This window comes from Sceloporus undulatus, chromosome 2 (assembly GCF_019175285.1).
Source record: "Sceloporus undulatus isolate JIND9_A2432 ecotype Alabama chromosome 2, SceUnd_v1.1, whole genome shotgun sequence".
Lineage (NCBI taxonomy): Eukaryota > Metazoa > Chordata > Lepidosauria > Squamata > Phrynosomatidae > Sceloporus > Sceloporus undulatus.
In genome coordinates this window covers 186109797-186131177 of record NC_056523.1, presented here as the reverse complement: position 1 = coordinate 186131177, position 21381 = coordinate 186109797, and the positions used below count along the sequence as shown (strand labels likewise).

Genomic DNA, 21381 nt, shown 5'->3' with positions numbered 1-21381 from the left:
TCTGTCAACCCTATTCTGCAAAGCCAAGGTTGGGGATGTCAGCATCTGGGTAGCCATATGTTCTGACTTAGAGGAGGGAGTCATTATGGTCCAGTGGCTAGCTAGAGAGTTGTATTTGGCTTTAGAAAACTTGGCATTGGGTCAAGTTCCAATTCTGTAGTGCAATCATTTTTAGCTTTTGGTTATTCATCTTTTCTGTCTGAAGAATGGGGAAAATACTGAATTACTCAGAGGACAGGGTGGACCCAATAAGTATTGCAAAGTACTATACCGGTTAATAGCTCCATTCTAGAGGACAGTATTATTTCTGGATAACATATTACAGGATAGGCTTCCTTTCCAAACAAACAGGCAGATAGTAACCAAGGAAAGTTGAAAATTCTCTCTGACCTGTTACAGTGTTTATCAGAATGGGGCTAAAAAGTCAAGCTATACATGAAAAGGGATATTATAACATAACACAGGTCAGGATGGGTGAATAAAATGTAAAAAAAAAAAAAAACCCAAAAACCCTCTCAGCCAAATGTGACACTAGGTGCAAGAGTCACTTTCCTGGGAACTAGAACTTAAAAAACAAAATAAAACTACACATCTAACCCTTATCAGTGATATGCTTGAATATGTACAAATGGTCTAGTAAAACCATCAAAGAATAGCAACTGACAAATAAAGCTTCTAATAGGCAGAGTTTGAAGAAAACTGGAAGTGGACTTCTAACTATATGCAATTTTGGTTTCTGGGAGCGAGGAATGGCTGGCTGGGGGAGGATGTGTCCCCTAGACCCAGATAACATGTTGGTCCCTGCATTAGGTCCTAGAGTTTAGGCAGGAATAACACATATATATTTTTTCTGAAAATCTCTTTTCTTTCTCTCTAGGCTTTTAGTTCATCCCCTGGAAAGAAAGGTAAGAAGCAAAAGGGCTAACTTTAGACAGAGGGGCTGTCCTTTCCACAAAATAAGGTTACGGTTTATTCCAATGTATGAGTGGGTTCTTGTTCGGTCTGAATTCAAAGGTGCTTCTGGGATGGAGATGGCATTTGCTTCTCCAGTCCCATGCCTTTCAGATGTGGGCCAGGGATGATGGGTATTCTATACCAGCATAGTTGGAGACCGCCATCTTGCGGGAAACTGCACAATGGTCTTTAGTTGAAGATACCGTTTTCCCCCCAGCATCATGAGAAATTTTGATTACTATAGGAGGGGACAACCATGGAAAGTTATGGGACTTCATTAGCCCCCCCAGGAGATTTTGGCAGGCCCCACACATCCCCCTAGGATTACCAGGCTGGAAACTAGAAAGGCATCTATAATGGTGGTATAGATGAAAGTTTTGGCTTGTCATAGAACCAGGTAACAAGCAACACTTGCTGAAATTCTAGGTTTTACACAGCCATTAAATGCACATGAGTCTCTAGAGTGTTCATTCTGGCAGCCCCTATTTCCCATTGTGTCCCCTTACAAAAATAAAATAAGTTTTGGCCACAAAGTTCTTCCAAGGGAGAATTTTTTCCATGATTTTAAGCCTTTTACAAACTTTTATTCAATACCTGTTTTTTTAAAGGCCTAAAAAGGTTTGGGTGGTGGTGAAAATGGCTTCCTAGAGGACATTTGGGAGAAAAAAAATCGATTCCTGGGGGATAGGTTTGCAAGACTAAAAACTGGAGAGGGCACCTGTACCTATACTGGTTGTGTAGAAGAGGAAAAATTCATCAGGCATTGCTTCTTGCCTGGTTCCATGACAAGCATTATCTGCAAAATTGCCTCTTCTACATGACTGTTACAGGTACAGAAGTCCTCTCTAGTTTTCACTCTGGCAGCCCTTCATGTGGCATCCTGGAAGCCACACTGTGCCTTTACTATGAGGACTGTTTTGGAATGGCTCCATTACTGTCTCCAAGGGAGAGCTCAGAATGTGATACTGCAGCTGCCACCATTCTGGGCATTGGCCAGTGAAGTGTCAAGGGTTGCCCCCATTTCCCATGCCGATTTGTATGTCTTAATATAAACTGATATTAATATAAAATTGCAGGACAGATACACTTGCTTTAATTTACAGAGGTGCAGAGAGACATTTGGCCCTACAGATATTGTTGGAATGAAGCTCACTTTACCCCAGCCAACACAGTTAATGGTGAGAGGAGCTGCAGTCCAACACACTCCTAGTGAAACACAAGTTGTTCACCTCTATTTTCCATGGACAAGAATTATCTTCCTCCTGTCCCCCTCTTTCATGTAATTTCCATTTAAGCAAGCTTAGGGCTGAGACCCTCTTCATGTTCAGATTATTAAGTGTTTGAACAACACTAACTATTGTGATTATAAAATGTGGGGTGTTAACTTCCCTATTGTTTCTGAACAGCTCCACCATCTCCGCGGATTGCCACCACACAAGCTTACGAAGATGTGAACGACACCACCCTTAGGGTCAGCCCAAATGCTGTGGGACCTTCTACCAATACAATGGGTGAGTAAGGAGATTTCAGATAGTAATGTAGTACTGTAACGTTAGGGTTGCCAGTTCAAGATTGTCCTAGGCCCTGACGTTTCCAAGCCGAAGCCTGAGACTTAGGGATCCCCCTAGTGATGATATTAAGAGTTATGTATTAAGTACCAACCACAGTTGCTCACAGCTTGTCACTGAAACACACACACACCATATTCTCCTGTTTTGAAATTAAGATAGAAATCTTAGCTAAAGAGGCTGTTCTCAGATCTTCTTTACCTGCTTAGGGGGATGGGAATAGGAGACATTTAATCTGGCCTACTTGCATCTAACCAGGTGGATGCATTGTGTGTGTGTGGATATGAACCTAGGCACCACACTGATAGGAAGAGAAGGTGTAAGGTAATTAAGTAAATATATACACCTGAAGTAGCAGCAACAAATGAATTAAGGGTTGCAAACTGTAGCAGTTTGCTGCTCTACTAGCTGGGCTAGAAATTAGCACACAGTCCTTTTCCCTTGCCTGTAGCTGATCCCCCCAAAACTGGAGAATTTTCACTTTTTCATCTGGAGAAACACACATGAAAATTGGAGATTTAGAGCCAGGCACTGAAATCTGACAAGTCAAGTACATTTGAAGGGTAGGCAGGGGACGTGTACCTATAGTTAGCATTTGGGCTCTTGCATGAGTATTACAGACCCATGCACAGTATAGGGCTGCAATATTTTAATCTTAACTAGAAGCTGATTAATTAATGACACTGGGCATTAAGGACGGATTTGTTCATTGTAAGCTGTTTAAGCTGTAGTCGTGTAAAAGCCAACTGCAAATTAACAAGAGACTATTAAGTTTTTATAGCAATGATAAACATTGCTTTAAAATCCATCTATACTTCCTATACTTACTTATCCATCTATTGTTATTAGCTGCCCTTGAGTTAGTTCCAATTCATGGCTACCCTGTGGATGAGACATTGCCAACAATCCCTATCCTCCACTGCCCTGCCCAGATCCTGCAAACCCTTGCCCACAACCCCCCTCCCCCAATTGAGTCTATCCAACTGGTTTGCGGTCTTTCTCTTTTTCTTCTACTCTCTACCTTTCCTAGCCTTATTGTTTTTCTAGTGATCCATGCCTTCTCATTACGTGGCTAAAGTATGATAGTCTCAACTTGATCATCTTTGCTTCCAAAGAGAGCCCTGGTCTGACCTGTTTAAGAACCCATTTGCTTGTCTTCTTGGCTGTCCATGGTATCCTAAGTACTCTTCTCCAGCACATTTCAAATGAGTTGATTTTTTTCCTGCCTGTTTCCTTCATTATCCAGCTCTCGCATCTGTACATGGTGACTGGGAATACAATGGCCTGAGTGATTCTGACTTTACTGCTCGGTTGTATGTCTCTGCTCTTCAGTATCTTTTCCAGTTCTTTCATAGCTGCCCTTCCCATTCCTAGTCTTCTTATTTCTTGACTACAGTCTCCATTCTTGTCAATGTTTGATCCTAGATATGGGAATTCTTTTATCTATTTGAATTTCCTTGTTCCTCTGTGGTCATTTACAGTATTTTTGTTTTCTTTATGTTCAATAACCCTGCTCTTATACTTTCTTCTTTGATCTTCCTTAGTAGTTGTTCCAGGTCTGTGATGTTTTCTGCTAGTACATATTATCTTAGATTGTTGATATTTCTTCCTCCTGTTTTCACTCCTCCTTCTTCTCTGTCCGAGCCTGCTTTTCTTATAATAGTTTCTGCATACACATTGAACAGATAGGTTGAAAGGATGCAACCTTGCCTGACTCCTTTGCCAATTTGGAACCATTCTGTCTCTCCATGTTCTGTTCTGACAGGGTTCTGATAGGGCCACACATTTCCTTTTCTGCACAAACATCTCTAGAAAGAAATGTAAACTATGTTGTCTGCATTTGAAATTTTCCCTAGCGTGGCTGCCTGCTCAGCTTCCAGTACCAGGTTGCTTTCCAAGTTGCACAGTGGCCCACCTCTGATGTAGAGTAAGAAACCCATAATCAAGAGAAGGGGATAGCCGGATTGATAATGACAGCATCACACACACCAGAGATCTGCAGAGTGTTATTTATATCCTCTGCTCTACATTAAAATGACCATAAAAAAAAAACAACACTGAAGGCCAATAGGCTGAACCAGAATTCCTGCCCTGACAGTTGTGATAGGGGTGCCAGGGAATGGGGACAAACCCAGGGGAAATCATAAAAAGAAGTGATAAGAGGTAAAAAAAAATTGCTGTGCCTTCTCTCTCCTTGCATAGGATTTAACTTCCGCATTGGGAAGCCCAAAGGACCAAGAGAACCTCCTGCTGAATGGAGCCGAGTGTAGGAAGTACTTCAGATATATACCAACAGATGTGCACAGAATGCTATTTCAGCAACTGAGCAATTGAGACTGGCCCAAGCTGCTGCATTCTTCTTCCTCATAGGGGAGTACTTTTGCAAATCAGCACACTGTCCTCTAGGGCCACATACCAAAATGAAGGAGTTGTGAGCACTATACTCCAGGACATTTCATAGCCAGAAGAGAAGAGCCACAGGAAGGAGAAGGAGCTATAAACCTCCAAGGAAAACTTGTTCCTGCAGTCGACTCTGCTTCACTAGATCTTGAGTGGTTCTGTGATCCAAGAATAAAGCTGGCTTGAAGGCCTTCATCTCCAAAAATGTTTAAGCCCATCACTGAGTCTATTCAAGTGCCAGAAACCTTCAGCGCTAGGGGCCCCAAATCAACAAGCTAATTTGTATAGTTGTAACCAACAGCCACAGGACCAATTCTAGTTCCCTCAGGATGCTGCCTTATCTGCCCAGTACATGTCAGCTCATTTCTCCCTTCTTTCTGCTCCCATCAGCAGCAATAATTGTTTTAGAAACCCCACATGGAGCTGCCCATGGAAGGAGGAGACAGCTAGCAGAAAGACTCAAGAAATATTTCTCAACTTAATTATTTAAGGTCCAACAGGCCCACTGTATATATCATCACATCTTAAATCAACTTCTTTGCAAATCTGGTTGTAACCAAAGGCTTTCTCCCATGGCAGCATCTGAGTTTTTGTATGCAGAACACTTCTGGCCAAATATTCTAAGGAGAGGAAATGTGGATCAAGAAACAAGGAAGGAAGATGAAGCAAAAGCTCTTCCTTTTAACTTCTGGAAGCCAGGCCTATGGGATAGCTTTCACACCTTCAGAGCTTTTTTCAGATTTCTTTGCATCCATGAGAACTAGAAGCTTCCTTTCCTCAAGACAGAAGCTCTACCTTTTACATGAGAAAGGAGGGAACACTCAGAGAACACTCCCCACCATTTCTTCTCAAGTTGACATGTTCAGTTTTATGGTACTCTGAAGCCCAAATAGTCAACACAAGAGGCCCCTATAGTTTAACTGTCCTGAAGGAAATGAAAAGCAAAAAAGGAGGCAACACAAGGATTTACTGTATCAAAAGTCTGCAAAGATCAAGAAAAGGACCTTTACCTCTCACACACCATTGCTTCATCTATCATATATACTCCACACAATTACATTATGGAGAGGGCTTGGGCTGATACAGCCTCCCAAATGAAAGGATTTAAAGGACTCTGGGATCCACTTCACAATCCCAATTTTAGGCATCATGTTTCCACATACTGCCAAGAAATGTTGATACACTAGGTCAGATGTCCCATGAGACATGGAGATGAAGGTAATTTCAGTCATTACATCCTCCCATATGTTCTTGTTAGCTAGTGAGCTTACCAGCAACTCTCACTCATTCTAAGACTGCTGCCACACTGCAGAATTAATGCAATTTAACACCACTTTAACTGCCATGACTCTGCATTATAGAATTGTGGGATTTGTAAGTTTGTTGTGGCAGCAGAGCTCTCTGACACAGAAGGCTAAATATCTCACAAAATTACAAATTTTCAAACTGCTCTAAATGATGGTTCTGTTTGCTGCTGAAGTTGCCTTTGATACCCAGTTTCCCTGTTGGGTTTCTGAAATTGGATAGCTAGCTGCAATATAGGCTGAGGTTTGTGCAGTAGATTAAACCCATAGATAAATGGAGAGCCAGGGCTGTAAAACAGACTAACATCCAACACCAATCCCTTCTGTCTAAGACCTTTGTGATAGAAAAATATTCTATGGACAGAATAGAATGCAGCTTGATCCACATGGGCCATGGCCATTTTTAATTCAAAGAGCGGCAGAAGGGAATGATGTTCATGATGATAATCCAAAGAATCCAGGGCATCTTCTCCTGTCAGCACATCAAAGCACCTTGATATTGAAGAAGTCCTACAAGAGAGGAGAAGAGGTGCAATTTGGAATTCATGGAACTATTCAGTGCTGAGGAACTTCTGCTTCTTGGCTGTGCGGGTATACGGGTGCCAGCGCCACTCTACATCAGCTGTGTTCTCCTGCTCCAAGCTTCCCAGTTTGATCATATATACTGCAATAAGAGAAGAAAAGCTTCAGTTTTGGGCAAGGCCCTCTTCGGTGCAGGGACATAGCCAAGGGACATAAACTTTGGATTGCTGAACATTGGTGATCAAACCCAGACAATTCACATTCAGTTTGATATTAATAGTTTTTAATTTTTTGGCAGAAAAATGACCATCAAATCCCCAAAGCCTGGGAAAGAGAAGATTAAGAAGTGACATACTGTATTTAAATATTTGAAGGGGTGTTATATTGAGGATGGAACAAGCTTGTCTTCTCCTGCTCCAGAAATTAAGACATCGAATAATAGATTGAAACTACAGTTGCCCCTCCTAATGTGCAGATCTAGGATTCACACCCTTGAATATATGCAGAGAGGTGACCTCCGCTGTTTGCAATGGTACGCACACCAGGTGTGTGCGCCCTTGCTGTGCGCACAGGGGTGTGCTCCATTCAAGCCTATGGGGCTTAAATAAGTGTGAGCTTCTGTTTTTACAGGGGGGGGATCTGGAATGGATCCCCCACAAAAACGGAGGGCCAACTGTATAGAAAATGAGATTCCACTTAAACATTAGAAGAACTTCTGGAAGGTAAGAGTTATTTAACAGTGGAATACACTGCCTTGGAGGCTGGTGGGGTCTCCTTCTCTGGAGGTTTTTAAACAAGCTGGATGGCCATGTCAGGAGTGCTTTCATGGTGTAATCTTGCATGGCGGGGGTTGGGCTGGATTGCCTTTGTGTTCTCTTTCAACTCTATAATTCTTAAAATGGGTAAGATTTCGTCTTACTACCAGTTAAAAGCAGGAATGCAAACATGTGGCCCTCCATATGTTGCTGCACTACAACTTCTATCACCTCCTGCCATTTAACTATATTGCCTGGTTCTGAAGGGTGTTGCACCCCAACAACATCTAGAGGGCCACATGTTCCCCACCTAAACTATCTGGGACCTCTTTGTGTTTTCATGCGTGGACTAAGAATTTAACCAGCCACTGTTCTTAACTACCATTCCACATCAGCTTTACACAACAAATCTTTCTTTGGTTCTGAAACACTACTCCCATCAATTGGAAGCTTCAGACTCAACCTTCCTGTAGTTTCCAAACCTTCAGGATACAGAATTTGCACAAAAATGGGCTTAAATTATAGGTTTTTCTCCTCCTCAACACACTGCAATAGAAGTTTCTAAGCAAGCCACACTGCATAACAAAAATGTTAAGAAATCTACATATGGAGTTAGTTTTAAAGGTGCACATTGAAAGCCATGTATTATCAATTCAGTGTTTTAACACATAAAAATGAATGACCAGATATGAATCAAAGTGAAAGATAAATAGTGGAAGTGAGCCTCTAAAATATTAACAGAATCCCTATTAACAGGATTCTACAGAAAAGGGCTTGCACTAAAGAATTATAAGGGCTGGATCATGGTAGAAATGCTGGGTTCCTTTTTGGAGCTGGGGAAAGAAGTCATAATTGTTCAGCTCCTGCTAAATGCTTAGTTCCTTTTATGTGGCACGAATTCTGACATAACTTCAAGTACAATCGGGTTTCTATTGCAATCATGTAAGAAAAAATGTGTGCAAGGTATTTGTTTGCTATAGAGAAAGTTAGCTGTTTTAATCATTGTACAAAATGTGTTGTGGATTGTTTGGGATTCTTTTACTGACTATTTGGTGCAATTTTAGAAGAGGTTGAATTTTAGTCATGAACAGTGTTTATTTTGGTTTTAACAATAAAATATGGCATTGTGAAAGAAACAGAACAAAGAAAGAGCGCTCTTTTAATTGCATATGGAACAGATAGTGCCAGAAAGCTAAAGCAAAAACCAAATTCCATATTCTAATACCAGGATGGTGATCCTATCACACGGTTTTCTTGGCAGAGTTTGTTCTGAGTGAGTTAACCCTTGCCTTCCTCTGAAGCTGAGAGCATATGACTTGCCCAAGGTCACTCAATGGGGTTCCATGGCTGAGCCAGGATTTGAACCCTGGTCTCCCAGGGTTCTAGTCCAACACTCAAACCACTATACCATCCCGGCTCTACTGAACTGTAGTTCCCCATAATTCATCATCACTGGCAATGCTAACTAAGCCTAATGTAACAACAATAGATAACTACACATTCTTCAGCCCTATTCAAACATAATACTTTAGGTTCTTTTTTTTTTAAATAGGAGGAATCACATAATTCAACCATCTCTCTCGCTCTGCCATGTAAAAAAATTGCAGTCTATGGAAAGCTAGCACTGGAGGGGGGGGGGATTAAAGGTTAGCCTTCCTATGACATGTTAATTTTCTTCACACAAGGATTCTGTTTATTGATATCACGTAAATACTCCTCTTAAAACATGCAATCTTTTGCTTGCAATATGAAGTAGTACAGTTCCCAGAGGGCAGTATTACATAATATTTCAATACAGATTGGGGAAAAGTACTGCCCCCTTGGTGTTGCTGGATTTCAGTTCCTGCCAGTTCCTAACCAATGATGAGAAGGGACAGAAGCTGCAGTCTGACACCATTTGGAAAATCACAAGTTGTCCACTCCTTCTCCAAGTGATGCAAGATGACAAAGTACATGGGAAGGATATGCAAACAGTACAGAGGCATTCTGAACAAGCTATGGTGGGCTAGACCTATCTCAGGAACTGAACAGGGCAATTCAGATAAACACAGGAGAACTCATTCACCAAGATAGCAGATTCCTTGACTTACTACACACAGATATTGGAATAAAGGGGCCCTAGAAGAAGGAGTAAGTTTGTTTACTGACATATGGGTCAACTATATTAGTTTAAGAGAAGGACAGGAGAGAAAGATTTTCTTTCAGGAATGCTCTCTAAGAAGCATTCAGGTATCTGATGTAGAAAACCAGCCACCTCATTTAAGTGCACAACGTAATGACAGCACCCATATAGGGATCCAAAAAGTCAGCTTATTAAAGCAGACAAAAAGCTCTATGCCAAAAGAAGCTGAATTTAATAACCTGTATAATGATGCAAATTAAGCATATGGGCATAATTATTGGGGAAGGGGCAAGTGGAAACAATGAAAACCTTCCTTTCATCACCTACTGAACTGATCCTGTTTTCAAGATGCCAGAGCCAGAGCCAGAGTGACCCTTCCATTCAAGAAGAGAATGCAAAGCAAAGGGTATGCTTGCTGGAGAAAAGGTTTTATCTATTTTTCCTTCTCCCTGCCCTCCATGCAATATCGCCTCCCATGCTGATGCAGAAGTTCCCCCAACTGTCTACAGAGTGCTTTTGGGGTCAAAGTGGGCTATGCAAGAAGAAGGAAAAATCAGAAGGAAACTCTCACAAGTATCACTTTGAAGCAAAGCTACTCTTATAAATTAGAGCTCAGAAGAATTGTTCTTGGACTAAAACTCAAAGAATCTCTCAGCCTGCATGACTATTGGTGAGAGGAGTTTGGGAACTGCAGTCCAAAAAACTAACTTTCCAAATTCTGCCTACAGTCAGAGCCACATTGGCTGTTGCATTCTCAATACTTTTTGCTGACTTTGTGGAAATGACTGTGATACAGATTTCCCTACCTAGTCAAGGAACCCAACACAAGTTATGAGACTTATATTTTAACTGAGGTGGTAAGTTCCTTCTGGGCTGTATTACCTCAAAAAGCAAGTGTGTGTGTGTGTGGGGGGGCTTTTTTGGCTATACCAAAAATTCACATGCACACACACAATCTCCCTTTATACAGAGAGCTAGCATGTCTCGTTCAGGTTAGTTGTATTTACACATTACTTTTTTAAAGGGAAAACATTCCATCATATAACATCTCTGAAAGGGTTTTACTACCCCATTAGAATCAGGCCTCAGCTGCTAGCCACAGAAAGAGGTTTAGAGTGGAACTGTTAGTAATGGCTAGTAATTCACCAAACAAGGTCTGCTGTTGTAATCTTTTCCAGATTACTCAGACTACCTAAGGCCTCACACACTTAATCCAAAAATTGTTAAGAAAAAGAAAGCAGTTGTATGGTTATGCTCATGCTACAGACAAAACAGCTGAGGTTGGAAGAATGCCATGACTAAGGCACCACGAAGTTTGTGGTTGGGGCATAATTTCCTGTTTCACCACTCATGTTCCTGAAGATGTTACTTACATTTCATTTCAAATCGTGGCCCAACTTCAGTAAGCTCCACATTCCGGTGATCAGTCTTCTTGTAAACATGATGCCTGTCCAGACAAAAAATAGTAGTTTAGGTAACATATCAGCACTGAGAGAATAAACCAAGTTTCATTCCTTGGCAGGAGCACGAGTATGATATAGTAGTTTCAATGTTGGACCACGACTCTGGAGACCAGGGGTCAAATCTCCACTTGAGCATAAAAACCCACTGGGTGACCCTGGGTAAGTCACTCTCAGCCTCAGAGGATGGCAATGGCAAACCTGCTCTGAAGAAATTTGCCAAGAAAACCCTATGATAAGGTTGCCATAAGTAAAAAAAATGAGTTGGAAGCACACAACTACAACATTCCTTGTCAAGTATCTTATGGGCAAAAGTTTGCAGCTTCATGTGGCACAATCTAGGAAGAGAGTTCACCACTTAAGCCAACTGCTGACTATAAATCACACACAGAAAAATCCCAAAATAAACATAGGTCTATCCCACTCTTCCAGGCCCACTGGAAAAAAGGGCGATAAAACCACCTCCTTTTACTGCACGTTAAGAGGGGCACATCTCGGTGCAGGTAGGAGCTAAAATCAAGACTACTCTTCTCTGGCTGTCATTCTTCTTTGCTCCACAACATCCTGAAATAACACCATATAACGCAAAGTCTCCCACAGTGCCAAAGAAATGGCAACTGCCAACAGCAAAGAATAGAAAAGGGAGGGGGTGGGCAAGGAGTTTTGCAGACATACCCTGCCTTGAGATTCACCTCACCTCCATTACCCCCTGCCAAAAAGAGCCAAAACCATCCCTTGCTTTTGTGACTTGTGAAAGATGGAGGGACTCTTTTTGCTCAGTTTCACCGGGAAGACAAAACAGGTACTAATACCGGAAAGAGATGTAGTCCTCTTGGTTGGCAAAGGTGATGACTCGTTTGCTGTCCTCTTTTGGCACCGGAAACAAGTATTTCAGGATGCTGGTAACCTGAGAGTGATGGAAATGAGGGAAGAGGAAGGAGGGTTTTTAGCCCAGTGGCAAAAATAATCCATGCTTGGGAAAAGTCTAAAAGCAAAAGCAGAGCAGTAGGGGGGAGCTTCTTAGTAATTTGGAGGTGGCTCTGTTCCCCTTCCCATTTCTAGCAGTAGCAAAATTTGGGAGGGCATTCCAGTACACAGAATTTAAGCAACATCAACAGAATTATAATGGCCAAACAAGATAATGTGTAGAATGAGCCCAGGTACATAGGAACATAGTTTACAAGATATCAGAAGTGCACCACCTATCCTGTATTTCCTATACCAGAAACAGCCACCTATACAGAAGATTCCGGACCTTGAAAACTGCCTCAGCCCCCAACATGCTTGGCTCCACCTGCTGCACCTAAATACAAAAGATGGAGCAGATCTGAAGTAAAGGATGTTCAAATCGGTCTAGTTGCCTCATTTCAGTTTTGTATGTAGCCAACTTCTGTCCAATTTCTATAACATTCTGTGAATTTCTTTAAAGACCATATAAAACTTTGCATTTCTTTTCACCCGCAACTTTCTATTTGCACTTGGGCATGGAGCTTTCCATTTCAAATGCATTCTGAAAAATCACTGTATTCTTATCCACACGTTAACCTAGGAAGTAGAAATTAGGCTAAAAAGGCAGTCCAAGCAGAAATCTCCAGCTTGCCGAGTCAGAAAAGGGCAGAAATTTTGCCTTGCTCCCAACACAGCAGTTCACAGCCTATCCCCACCAGGAAATGTATGTTATCACCACCAACTATTTTTAATGAAATACCAATCTTAATAAAGAAGATATGGCTGTCAGTACTTTCTTCATTTCAGTTCTATCCCTCCTATGTCCATTCACATGTTACCATACCTGTAACTTCAGGACAACAATTCATGCACCAGATGAAGTGGACTGTAGTGGACATGCTCTAATACATTTATTTATCTTCAAGGTGCCCCAAAAATTCTTGTTTTCCCTTCAAAGACTAACTTCAATTCTGGGTTTATTTCTGTTCGTCTCTCTCTCCCACCCCATCCCTTTCTGAAGCCAGCTGCGCCTTTTTGTGGGGACCCAGTGCATCTTACCCGTTGTCCAAGTCGGGATGTGAAGTTGTGAAAGATGAGGTGGGGGTGGGCCTCTGACATGGTACCAATGTCCGGGATGTCATGGCGCATGACCACGTTGCAAAGTGTAAAGTAAGCCGTAGGGCCAAAGGGCAAGTGGCTGACTATAAGACCATCTGAGTGGAAAGAGAGTTTTAAAGGTTAGGCGAGTCCAATCCCCATCCTATCCCAGAGAAGAATCCCAGAGATAGACCAGGCTAGCTAGAAAGACAGTCTATTGCTGTGAAGAAAGGACAAAACATCCACCAATCCTATCCAAAGCTGCCTTGTCTAGAACCATTGGAAAAAGTCACAGGTTGGTCCACCTAGCTCAATGTTATCTATATTAAGGATGAGCAAAGTACAACTTTCCAGATACTGTTGGGACTTCAACTCCAGCTTTCCTCGTCATTAGCTACACTGGTAAGAGCAGCTGGGAGCCACAGTCCAACTATAACTGGACCATATGTTACAAACTCCCAGAAGCCCTAAATAGCCAATGACAAGGGACTGTGGGTGTTATAGTCCAAAATACCTGGAGTGCTAAAGGTTCCCCATTTTAGTCTATTATGACTGGCTGGGGAAGCTGAGCGTCTTCTGACCCTACTTGAATATACTAGGTATCAATCTGGAGAGCATCTGCTTGCGCAGCACGTGCTCTAGCAGTGATTTACAGTCATTTGTCCTCAATCAGCTCAGACCAAACAGACTATAGGGAGCTACCATTGAAGAGAAGGATGACCACATAAAAATCGCTTATAAGCAAGTAGTTCCATGTCACTCAGGCAAAGCTGGCCAAGCTATATACTTGCCGTAGGCAAATAAAGCTGATGCCACAATAAATGTATTGGACTGTAAAGTGCCATAGAAATCCTTTTTGTTAAGCTATACATACACTGTATCAAGGAAAACGTCTAAACTGCTCCATGCTCCCACCAGGCAAATGAGATAAAAATAGTTTCACGTTTAGCTATGTTTGCTCCCACCAACAACATTTTTACTTATTCGAACAAATGTAGGGGACAACCAGCCCTCTAGATGTTGCAGGGGTCCAACTTCCATCAGACTTAGGCAGAGTAGGAAATAATGGAGGATGCTGAGAGTTACAATCTGGCAACACTTGGAGGAGCAGAGTTGCCCACCCTGTACTAGAAAGTCACCAGGCCTGTCCACTGCCTAGCCCCAGCCAAGCCACTTACCAGGTACGCCTCGGTGCTCATGCACTATCAGCAGATCGGTGACCCCATTGGCCTTACAGGCACGGACCAGGGCACCCATTTCATGTCGTCCTCGGTTCATACGTTGGGCTCCAGGGAATATCAGCTTGATCTCCTAAACCAGAAGTAAGAAGAAGAATGTAAGAGATATAATAAGCCATTTTATTTGGATTTAATAGTCCTGTTAACCCAAGGTCATTGCACTTGGCTGGCAATGCTTAAGAGACAGGTTGTTCCAAGTCTTGTTGGAACATAATACTCTAAACTAAATGCTCTCTCCCTTGATCTCAAAGGTTTCCTAGGACAAGTGAAGGCAGGAGAAGTATTCTGCACATATTATGAGGCATTCTGTTACTACAGAATTGAATCTCCTTTATCCTAAATGCTTGGAACAAGAAGTGTTTGGGGTTCTGTTTTTTTTTTTATTCAGAATACCCATATTTGCATATACAGTGTTACCCCGGGATACGAATGCGCCACCTTACGAAATTTCCGGGTTACGAAAAAAATCCATTTAAAAAAACTGTTCCGGGTTACGAAGGTTTTTTCGGGTTGCGAAAAATTTTTTAGTGCTTTTCGGCGCTATTTCACACGAAATCGCGGCTTTTCCCCATTAGCGCCTATGGCTTTTTCGGCTTACGAAGTATTCCGGGTTACGAAAGCGGCGGCGGAACGAATTAATTTCGTAACCCGGGGTACCACTGTAGTTATATCTTGGAGATGGGACCCAAGTCTAAACACCAAATTCATATATGTTTCATATACACCTTATACCCATAGCCTGAAGGTAATTTATAAGGTATTTTAAAAATAATTGTGTGTATGAAACAAAGTATGTGTACACTGAATCATCAGAAAGCAAAGGTGTCACTCTCTTAGCCACCCATGAAAAAAAGTTTTTGTTTTTGGAATAATTCAAATTTTGAAATTCCAGACAAGGAAGACTCAACCTGTACTCCTCTAGCAATGATGTCTGAGGCAATCTAGGCACCTATGTTAGCCCAGGCAAAGGTGGGTTGGGTGGACATGGAAGAAAAATGCCCTGGGCTGCATACAGGCAATATATGAACGCTTCCACTAAGTCACCATGAGAATGAGACTGTCCACACCAGGGGTAGGCAACCTGCGGCCCGCGGGCCAGATGTGGCCCGGTGAGGCCTTGGGACCGGGCCCAGCCCAGTCCTGCCGCCGATTGCCGCTGGGGCCTTTGGGGGGCAATTGTCTATAGAAGCCTCAGAAACATGCATTTATATTAACATTTTTTAAAAAATCAGCAATTTTTTTTGCGTGTCCTCCATTTTTTAAAAAAAAAGTGTCTTCCATTTGAAAATTTTGTCCTACATTTGTCCTGGTTTATTTATATATATATATATATATATATTTTAAAAAATTATTTAATTATTTATTTTTTGGCTTCGGCCCCCCAGTTGTCTGAGGGACAGCAACCCGGCCCCCGGCTCAAAAAGATTGCCTACCCCTGGTCCGCACAATGGAAAACCTTTGTTTACTTACTTTGGCAAACATCTTGAGACGAGAACTGGGATCACGAGAGGTTGTAACCATAATGCGAGGATCCTCCACACCAGCCCAGCGGTACTCATCATCCACATGACTTGTCACTCCTGCCACGGCAAGAGAAAAGCTACAAATCCACCCAGAGACAGTCTCTAAACTTCTAAAAAGCTACCCCACTCCTGACTAAGTGCACTTAGTGAAAATCTTCCATAACACTGGAAGTAGAATTTAGGCTGGGTCAAGTGAGATCAACTGTTTAATGAGCATGCGCGCACACACAAGATTCTAGAGCACAATACTGACAGAAGCCATGACCTCTGACCATGGACCCAAATAAGTGGGACAGAATCAACTGTGTGATTATTCAGTGGTGAAAGAAAAAGACAATTCACATATGTTTGGAGCAGCCTTTTCACACTCCTCACATCCCATGGTTAACCGTTAGCACATAAAATAGATTCTGGAGTCCCAATCCAAATCAAGCCATAGTAAGTGAGAGGAGAGATGAATTATACTAAATTGATATATGTGTCAAGTTTTAAAAGATAGTCACATTCTGCTTATGGCATTATGGTTTTCATTTTAAGATATGTTAAACCAGAACTAAGGAGAGATGCTAGAAGTGGATTTGAGTATTTAAAAATAAGGACATTTTCAAATACTGTGATCACCTGAGAGAACTTTGAATTACCTCTAAGCTACTGTGAATAGAAAATAACAGCAACCAAAACAACCACCACCAAAACAAAACCACAAGCTCTTATGTAATTTTTGACCTGCCATGTTCTAGAAATAGGAATGGGTGGCCAGGAGAAAGAGTAATTCTTGTATACTTATTTGTTTTTGGGAATAGTCCTAGATTCTGTGAGAAGGAGCTCTGAAATGTTTGCTGCAGCATTCTGGGAGCTGTAGTCCAAAAAAGTAACTTTTCAAGCTCTGCTCTTAGACTGGATGCCTGGATTTCAGCACTACCTACACATGCTTTTGCCCACATGTCTTAGGTGCATTTCATCTGGGTTCCTATAATGTGTTCTTTGTGGGGCGGCCTTTGAATACTGTTTAGAAATTTCAGCAGCTTCAGAACGCTCCAGCCAAACTGTACAGCAAGCTACAGTGGTACCTCGGGATACGAATTACCCAGCTTACGAATTTTTCGGGATACGAAAAAATCCCATAGGGATTTATTGTTTCGGGTTACGAACGTTTTTTCGGGTTATGAAAAACGGCGGCGCTGTTTAAATGGAGCCGCGGCAGAGCCGCGGCTTTTTTCCCCATTAGCGCCTATGGCAATTCGGGTTACGAAGGTTTTTCGGGTTACGAAATTAGCCGCGGAACGAATTAATTTCGTAACCCGAGGCACCACTGTATAAGGACCATGTGATTCTTAGTTTACATACAACAGTTACACTAGCAACTGGACTGTTTCCTCTGTTACACTGGCAACAAGACACAATTCAGAGTGTGTCTGACAAGATTTTCTCAGGTACAAAACACAATGCAGAATTAATTTAGTTTGAGACTGCTTTAACTGCCCTGGCTCAGTGGTAGGGAATCCTGGGAATTGTAGTTTATTGTGGCACCAGAGCTCTATGACAGAGAAGGCTAAATGTCTCACAAAACTACAGTTCCCAGAATTGCCTAGCATCGAGCCAAGGCAGTCCAAGCCATCTCAAATTATTTCTGCAGTGTGTTTTGGACCTTAATGAGAAACTATGTAATTCCCTATTGAAGGAAGCTGGCCTATCCCCCTTGTTAAAGGCCATCTGCCAGCAAGCAAACCATTTTTTATTTAAACAGGCATTTGGTCCATAGAGCTGTTTTACACCTCCTGTTCTGTGACTTACTTTCTACTTTACTTCAATGATATTTTCTACTTTATTTATATTTCCACTGGTCTACTCTTTGGTCTATGGGGCTGGCTTTGCCTCTTTCCAGTTCCCTTGCTGGAATTTTCTCCTTTATGAACGGCAGCTGCTGGATGTTTGGGTGAGGGCTAAGGATGCCTCACTCAATGGTCTTTCCAACAGTTGGGTTTTTTAAAAAATTATTATTATTCAGTCATTTTGCTCAAGCCAGCTACTTACCTTCTCCACCTCCATCATCAAATTCAAGTGCCTTCTGGAGTTGAAGAGCCTCCTTCCGCAGTTCTGTGGGGATGAGGCAGTTCTCTGGAAGGGAAAATGAAAGAGGATTTAGGAAAAACAGAGAGGAGGCTAGCTGTCACCCCACTTTGTCAGCCAGAGGCATCAGCACCTTCCATGGTGGGCTGTAAGAAAATGCAGTTAGCTTTGAAAAATGCATATTTATATCCTGCATCTTTCCTCCAAAAAGCTAACCAGAAAAAAGAAAATTAGCTGTGCATCAATAAAAGGCTGTAGGTTGGGGGAGCAAGAAAATGTTAGCAAGTGAAAAAGCTTTCTTATTTTCAAAGTTCCTCCTCTATCTGAGGGAGTTTGATAACTTCCACACCAAATTCCTAAAAGCTTTACTTCACTTTACTTAGATATGTTTATAACCCAGTTATAATGCTTGAAAGTGGAGAAAGTTCTCCTACTACTAGGGCATGGATACTTACAGTTGTAAACCAATTAGACACTGCTTAGGTGGTATGAAGCGGAATATAAATGAAGCTTGTTTGTTTGATGACTATAAAGTTTTGGCTCAGAGTTACCATTTTCAACTGCAGCAAAGGCCTACAAAGGGCTGGAACAGACCGGCAAAGAAAGCCGGCTTCCCGGTGGCTTGGGGGCATGGCATACACATGAGGCATGCCCCCAAGCCGGCAGGAAGTTAGTGTCATGCTGCTCAACTGTTTACACTGCGGCCGCTTTATGGAGTGGCATTTGGACGCTGCACACCACAGGAGCACCGCAAAGCCATGGTGGCAGCAGAAAAACAGGCTTTCTGCTGGCTTAAAAAAAGAGCGGCTTTCTGCCGCTTCTTTTTGCACCAGCCAATAGCCGGATTGCAGCTGTGGTGTGTAGTTGCCGTGGCATGCGGCTCTGTGGCAGCCCCAATCCAGCGTTTTTAGGCAATCTGTTTTGCCCCTTGGTCACCTTTCAATGGCAGATGGTCTAAATACATAGCCCAAACAGTGGCCACAACTGGCCTTTCATCAAATTTGCACCTTATCCTGGGTAGTGATATGGTATTAAAATTAGTCAAACAAATACTCTGGGATATTGCCTGTTGCAATTGTCAGGCTTGTTTCCTTTCTTCATACACAGTTAGTGCTTTGAATATCCATTACATGAGACCTTTTCTTCTGGTAGACTATATAAAGAACTTAAAGGTTGCTAATATATAATACATATTTTTACTATGGGCAGGTGTAATGCTTTTCCTTTAGAATTGCTATATGATAAGTATGCTGGGCTACTCCTCTTTGAGATTTTGCCCTTGCAGTTCGCAGGAGGTTGAAACTCATATTTATAATCTAGGTCACAAACAGTGTATCCCCCACTTTATTAAATCATCTACCTAGCTGATCAGATAAGTTTTATGTTAAAGTTAGGATAGATGTTCTAATGTCACCCAGCTGGCTGCCAAGTTCTTGTCTTTGGCAATTAAGATTAGAGAGAAGGATACTCCTAAAATTGTCCAGAGCATCTAAAAGTTTTATTGAATATGTCAATTTTGTTGTGTTTATGGAATGCTAAAACGTATCCTATTTGATATTGTACATTTGTGTGTTTCTGTTTGTTTGCATTATTAAATCAATGGACTGTAATAATAAAAACTACTATTACTACTACTACTACCTTTTTTCTGCTTCATGTGATCCATGCACATTACGCCAATGAGGACTGGGACTAAGAAAACTGAGAAGACTCAGTAAGAAAGGTTCCTCCTCCCACACACATTTTGACCAGATACAAGCCAACAACAGTTCATACCATCTAGCACTTTCTTTATTTTTTCCTTCTTCTCCTGGAGAGTCCTCAGCTTCTCCTCTTGGGCTTTCCGGTAGAGATACTCTCGCCTCTGACGGGCTTCCCGGCGCAACTATAGAAATACAAAGGCATGAGCAAGGAGAATCCTATGCTATTATCGTAGTTCAAAGAAATCTTCCCAAATAGATAAGGATGGGTCTGTCCCTGAAACAGCCACTAAGGAGCTTATATTTCTTAAATCTGAAAACATTGAAACACAACCCATCCTACAAACCTATATGCCATGACCTGGAACAGGAGTTACTTAATGCTAGTGGATTTACATCTGTATGGAGGGAATTGACAGCCATCATGGTGTACTGGTTTGAGCATCGCACTACGACTCTAAAGATGAGGGATCAATTCCCTGTTTGGTCATGGAAACCCACTCCAAGAGTGAACTTGGGCAAGTCACACACTCTCATCCCTAAGAAACTTACCAAGAAAACCCAGTGATAGGTTTGCCTTAGGGTCACCGTAAGTTGAAAATGACTTGAAGACACACAACAGCAAGAGAGACCTAATTTGTGTAGAGTTCACTGTGCATGTGATTGTGGCTATCAAGTTTTAGGTCCCAATTGCATAAAAAGATTAGCTGTATAAGAACTCACAAAGAGGTATGCACTCAAATATTACAAATTGATTTATGTGCTTTGCTTTTTTTAAAAAAAACCTAACAAACCCTCTTAGCCGCCTCATTCTCAGCTACTAAGACCATCATTACTAGTCATTGCTAGAATCACACTTGATTGCATCTGATGGAGTGAGCTCTAATTCAGTGCTACACAAAATGATGGGCTATGGACCAGTGCTGCTCTGCAACCCATTTGCTGGCAATCCCTGTCAGTTCCAGGAAAAGGAAGGAAGGAAGAAACTGCAGCCAATGGGCAGAAATAGGGTGCCAGTCCCTGGCACATGGGAGGAAGAGGAGGAGGGACGCCAGACCCACCACATCCAATATTGGAGAAGCATTGCTGTTGGAAAAATTATGTGTTGCATTCTCCTTTCCCTCCTGAGAGAGAAAGGGACTTCCCTCTGTCCATCTCATTCTATCTAAACATTGACTTTGGTCACTCACTCTTGGAGGCAGTTTAACAGACTCTCTCTCAAGATTCTAAACCAGTGGTCCCCAAACTGTGCCCTTTAAGAGCTGTTGGACTTCAGCTCCCAGAAGCCTCAGCCATGCACTATATATACACACACACATATATCTACACCTATACACATAGAGTATACATCTCTCTCCTTCCTGCTTACCATGATGACCAGGGCTCCCAGTCCCACGTGGAATGAAGAGTTCTTCTATCTATGCCTCCGCGATCACGTGATCCGAGTTCTCATTGGCCGAGGCGCTAAGCCCGCTTGCCCACAAAGAAGATGGCGGCGTGGCAGACTAAGGACGTAGTGCGCAGGCGCATCTCCAGCAACAAAGATGGCGTCGGCGAAGCCGTTGATGCGACGAGGGTGCAAATGCTTAGTTGGGTCTCCATAGAGACTTCCGGCTTCCAATTGCAATTAATGGAAGCTTCCATTTGCGGGGCAGGAAAAGGGAGGCGTTCCAAAGGCCAAAGAGTCCCTCACCGACCGCCCTGGTCCAAAATGGCTGC

At 42.2% G+C, this 21381-nt stretch overlaps 2 protein-coding genes across 4 annotated transcripts in view; one reads left to right on the top strand and one right to left on the bottom strand.

The window, feature by feature from the left end:
* The window catches only part of PTPN18 (protein tyrosine phosphatase non-receptor type 18), a 55725-nt gene extending 49216 nt beyond the window's left edge, over positions 1-6509 (top strand). Inside the window, exons 15-17 of one of the 2 annotated variants that reach the window (XM_042451468.1) lie at positions 878-905; positions 2361-2465; positions 4725-6509. In XM_042451468.1, coding sequence (XP_042307402.1) covers positions 878-905; positions 2361-2465; positions 4725-4792 — 201 coding nt within the window. In that variant the 3' untranslated portion in view covers positions 4793-6509. Of the gene's footprint in view, positions 1-877; positions 906-2360; positions 2466-4724 lie in introns of those variants that run through there. The other variant, XM_042451469.1, reaches the window with a different exon arrangement.
* Positions 6510-6597: 88 nt separating this feature from the next.
* Positions 6598-21155, bottom strand: IMP4 (IMP U3 small nucleolar ribonucleoprotein 4). 2 transcript variants are annotated; one of them, XM_042451471.1, is made up of 9 exons: positions 21032-21155; positions 19739-19847; positions 17927-18010; positions 15840-15949; positions 14310-14442; positions 13093-13247; positions 11898-11992; positions 10999-11072; positions 6598-6736 (listed from the first exon to the last, which is right to left on the bottom strand). In XM_042451471.1, coding segments are annotated over exons 1-9 (765 nt in total). In that variant the 5' UTR covers positions 21035-21155; the 3' UTR covers positions 6598-6734. The 2 variants fall into 2 exon arrangements, with proteins under 2 accessions (XP_042307405.1, XP_042307404.1); XM_042451470.1 differs by having other exon boundaries at positions 6598-6890; positions 21032-21153.
* Positions 21156-21381: the final 226 nt, after the last annotated feature.

Bases quoted from the DNA above. Each gene is read 5' to 3' on its own strand.
- IMP4 (XM_042451470.1), bottom strand. The intron at 15,950-17,926 runs GTAAGTAGCTGG...TTGCCGTGGCAG, and splicing joins TGATGATGGAGGTGGAGAAG to GAGTGACAAGTCATGTGGAT. The intron at 11,993-13,092 runs GTAAGATGCACT...CATCACTCTCAG, and splicing joins CATCCCGACTTGGACAACGG to GTTACCAGCATCCTGAAATA.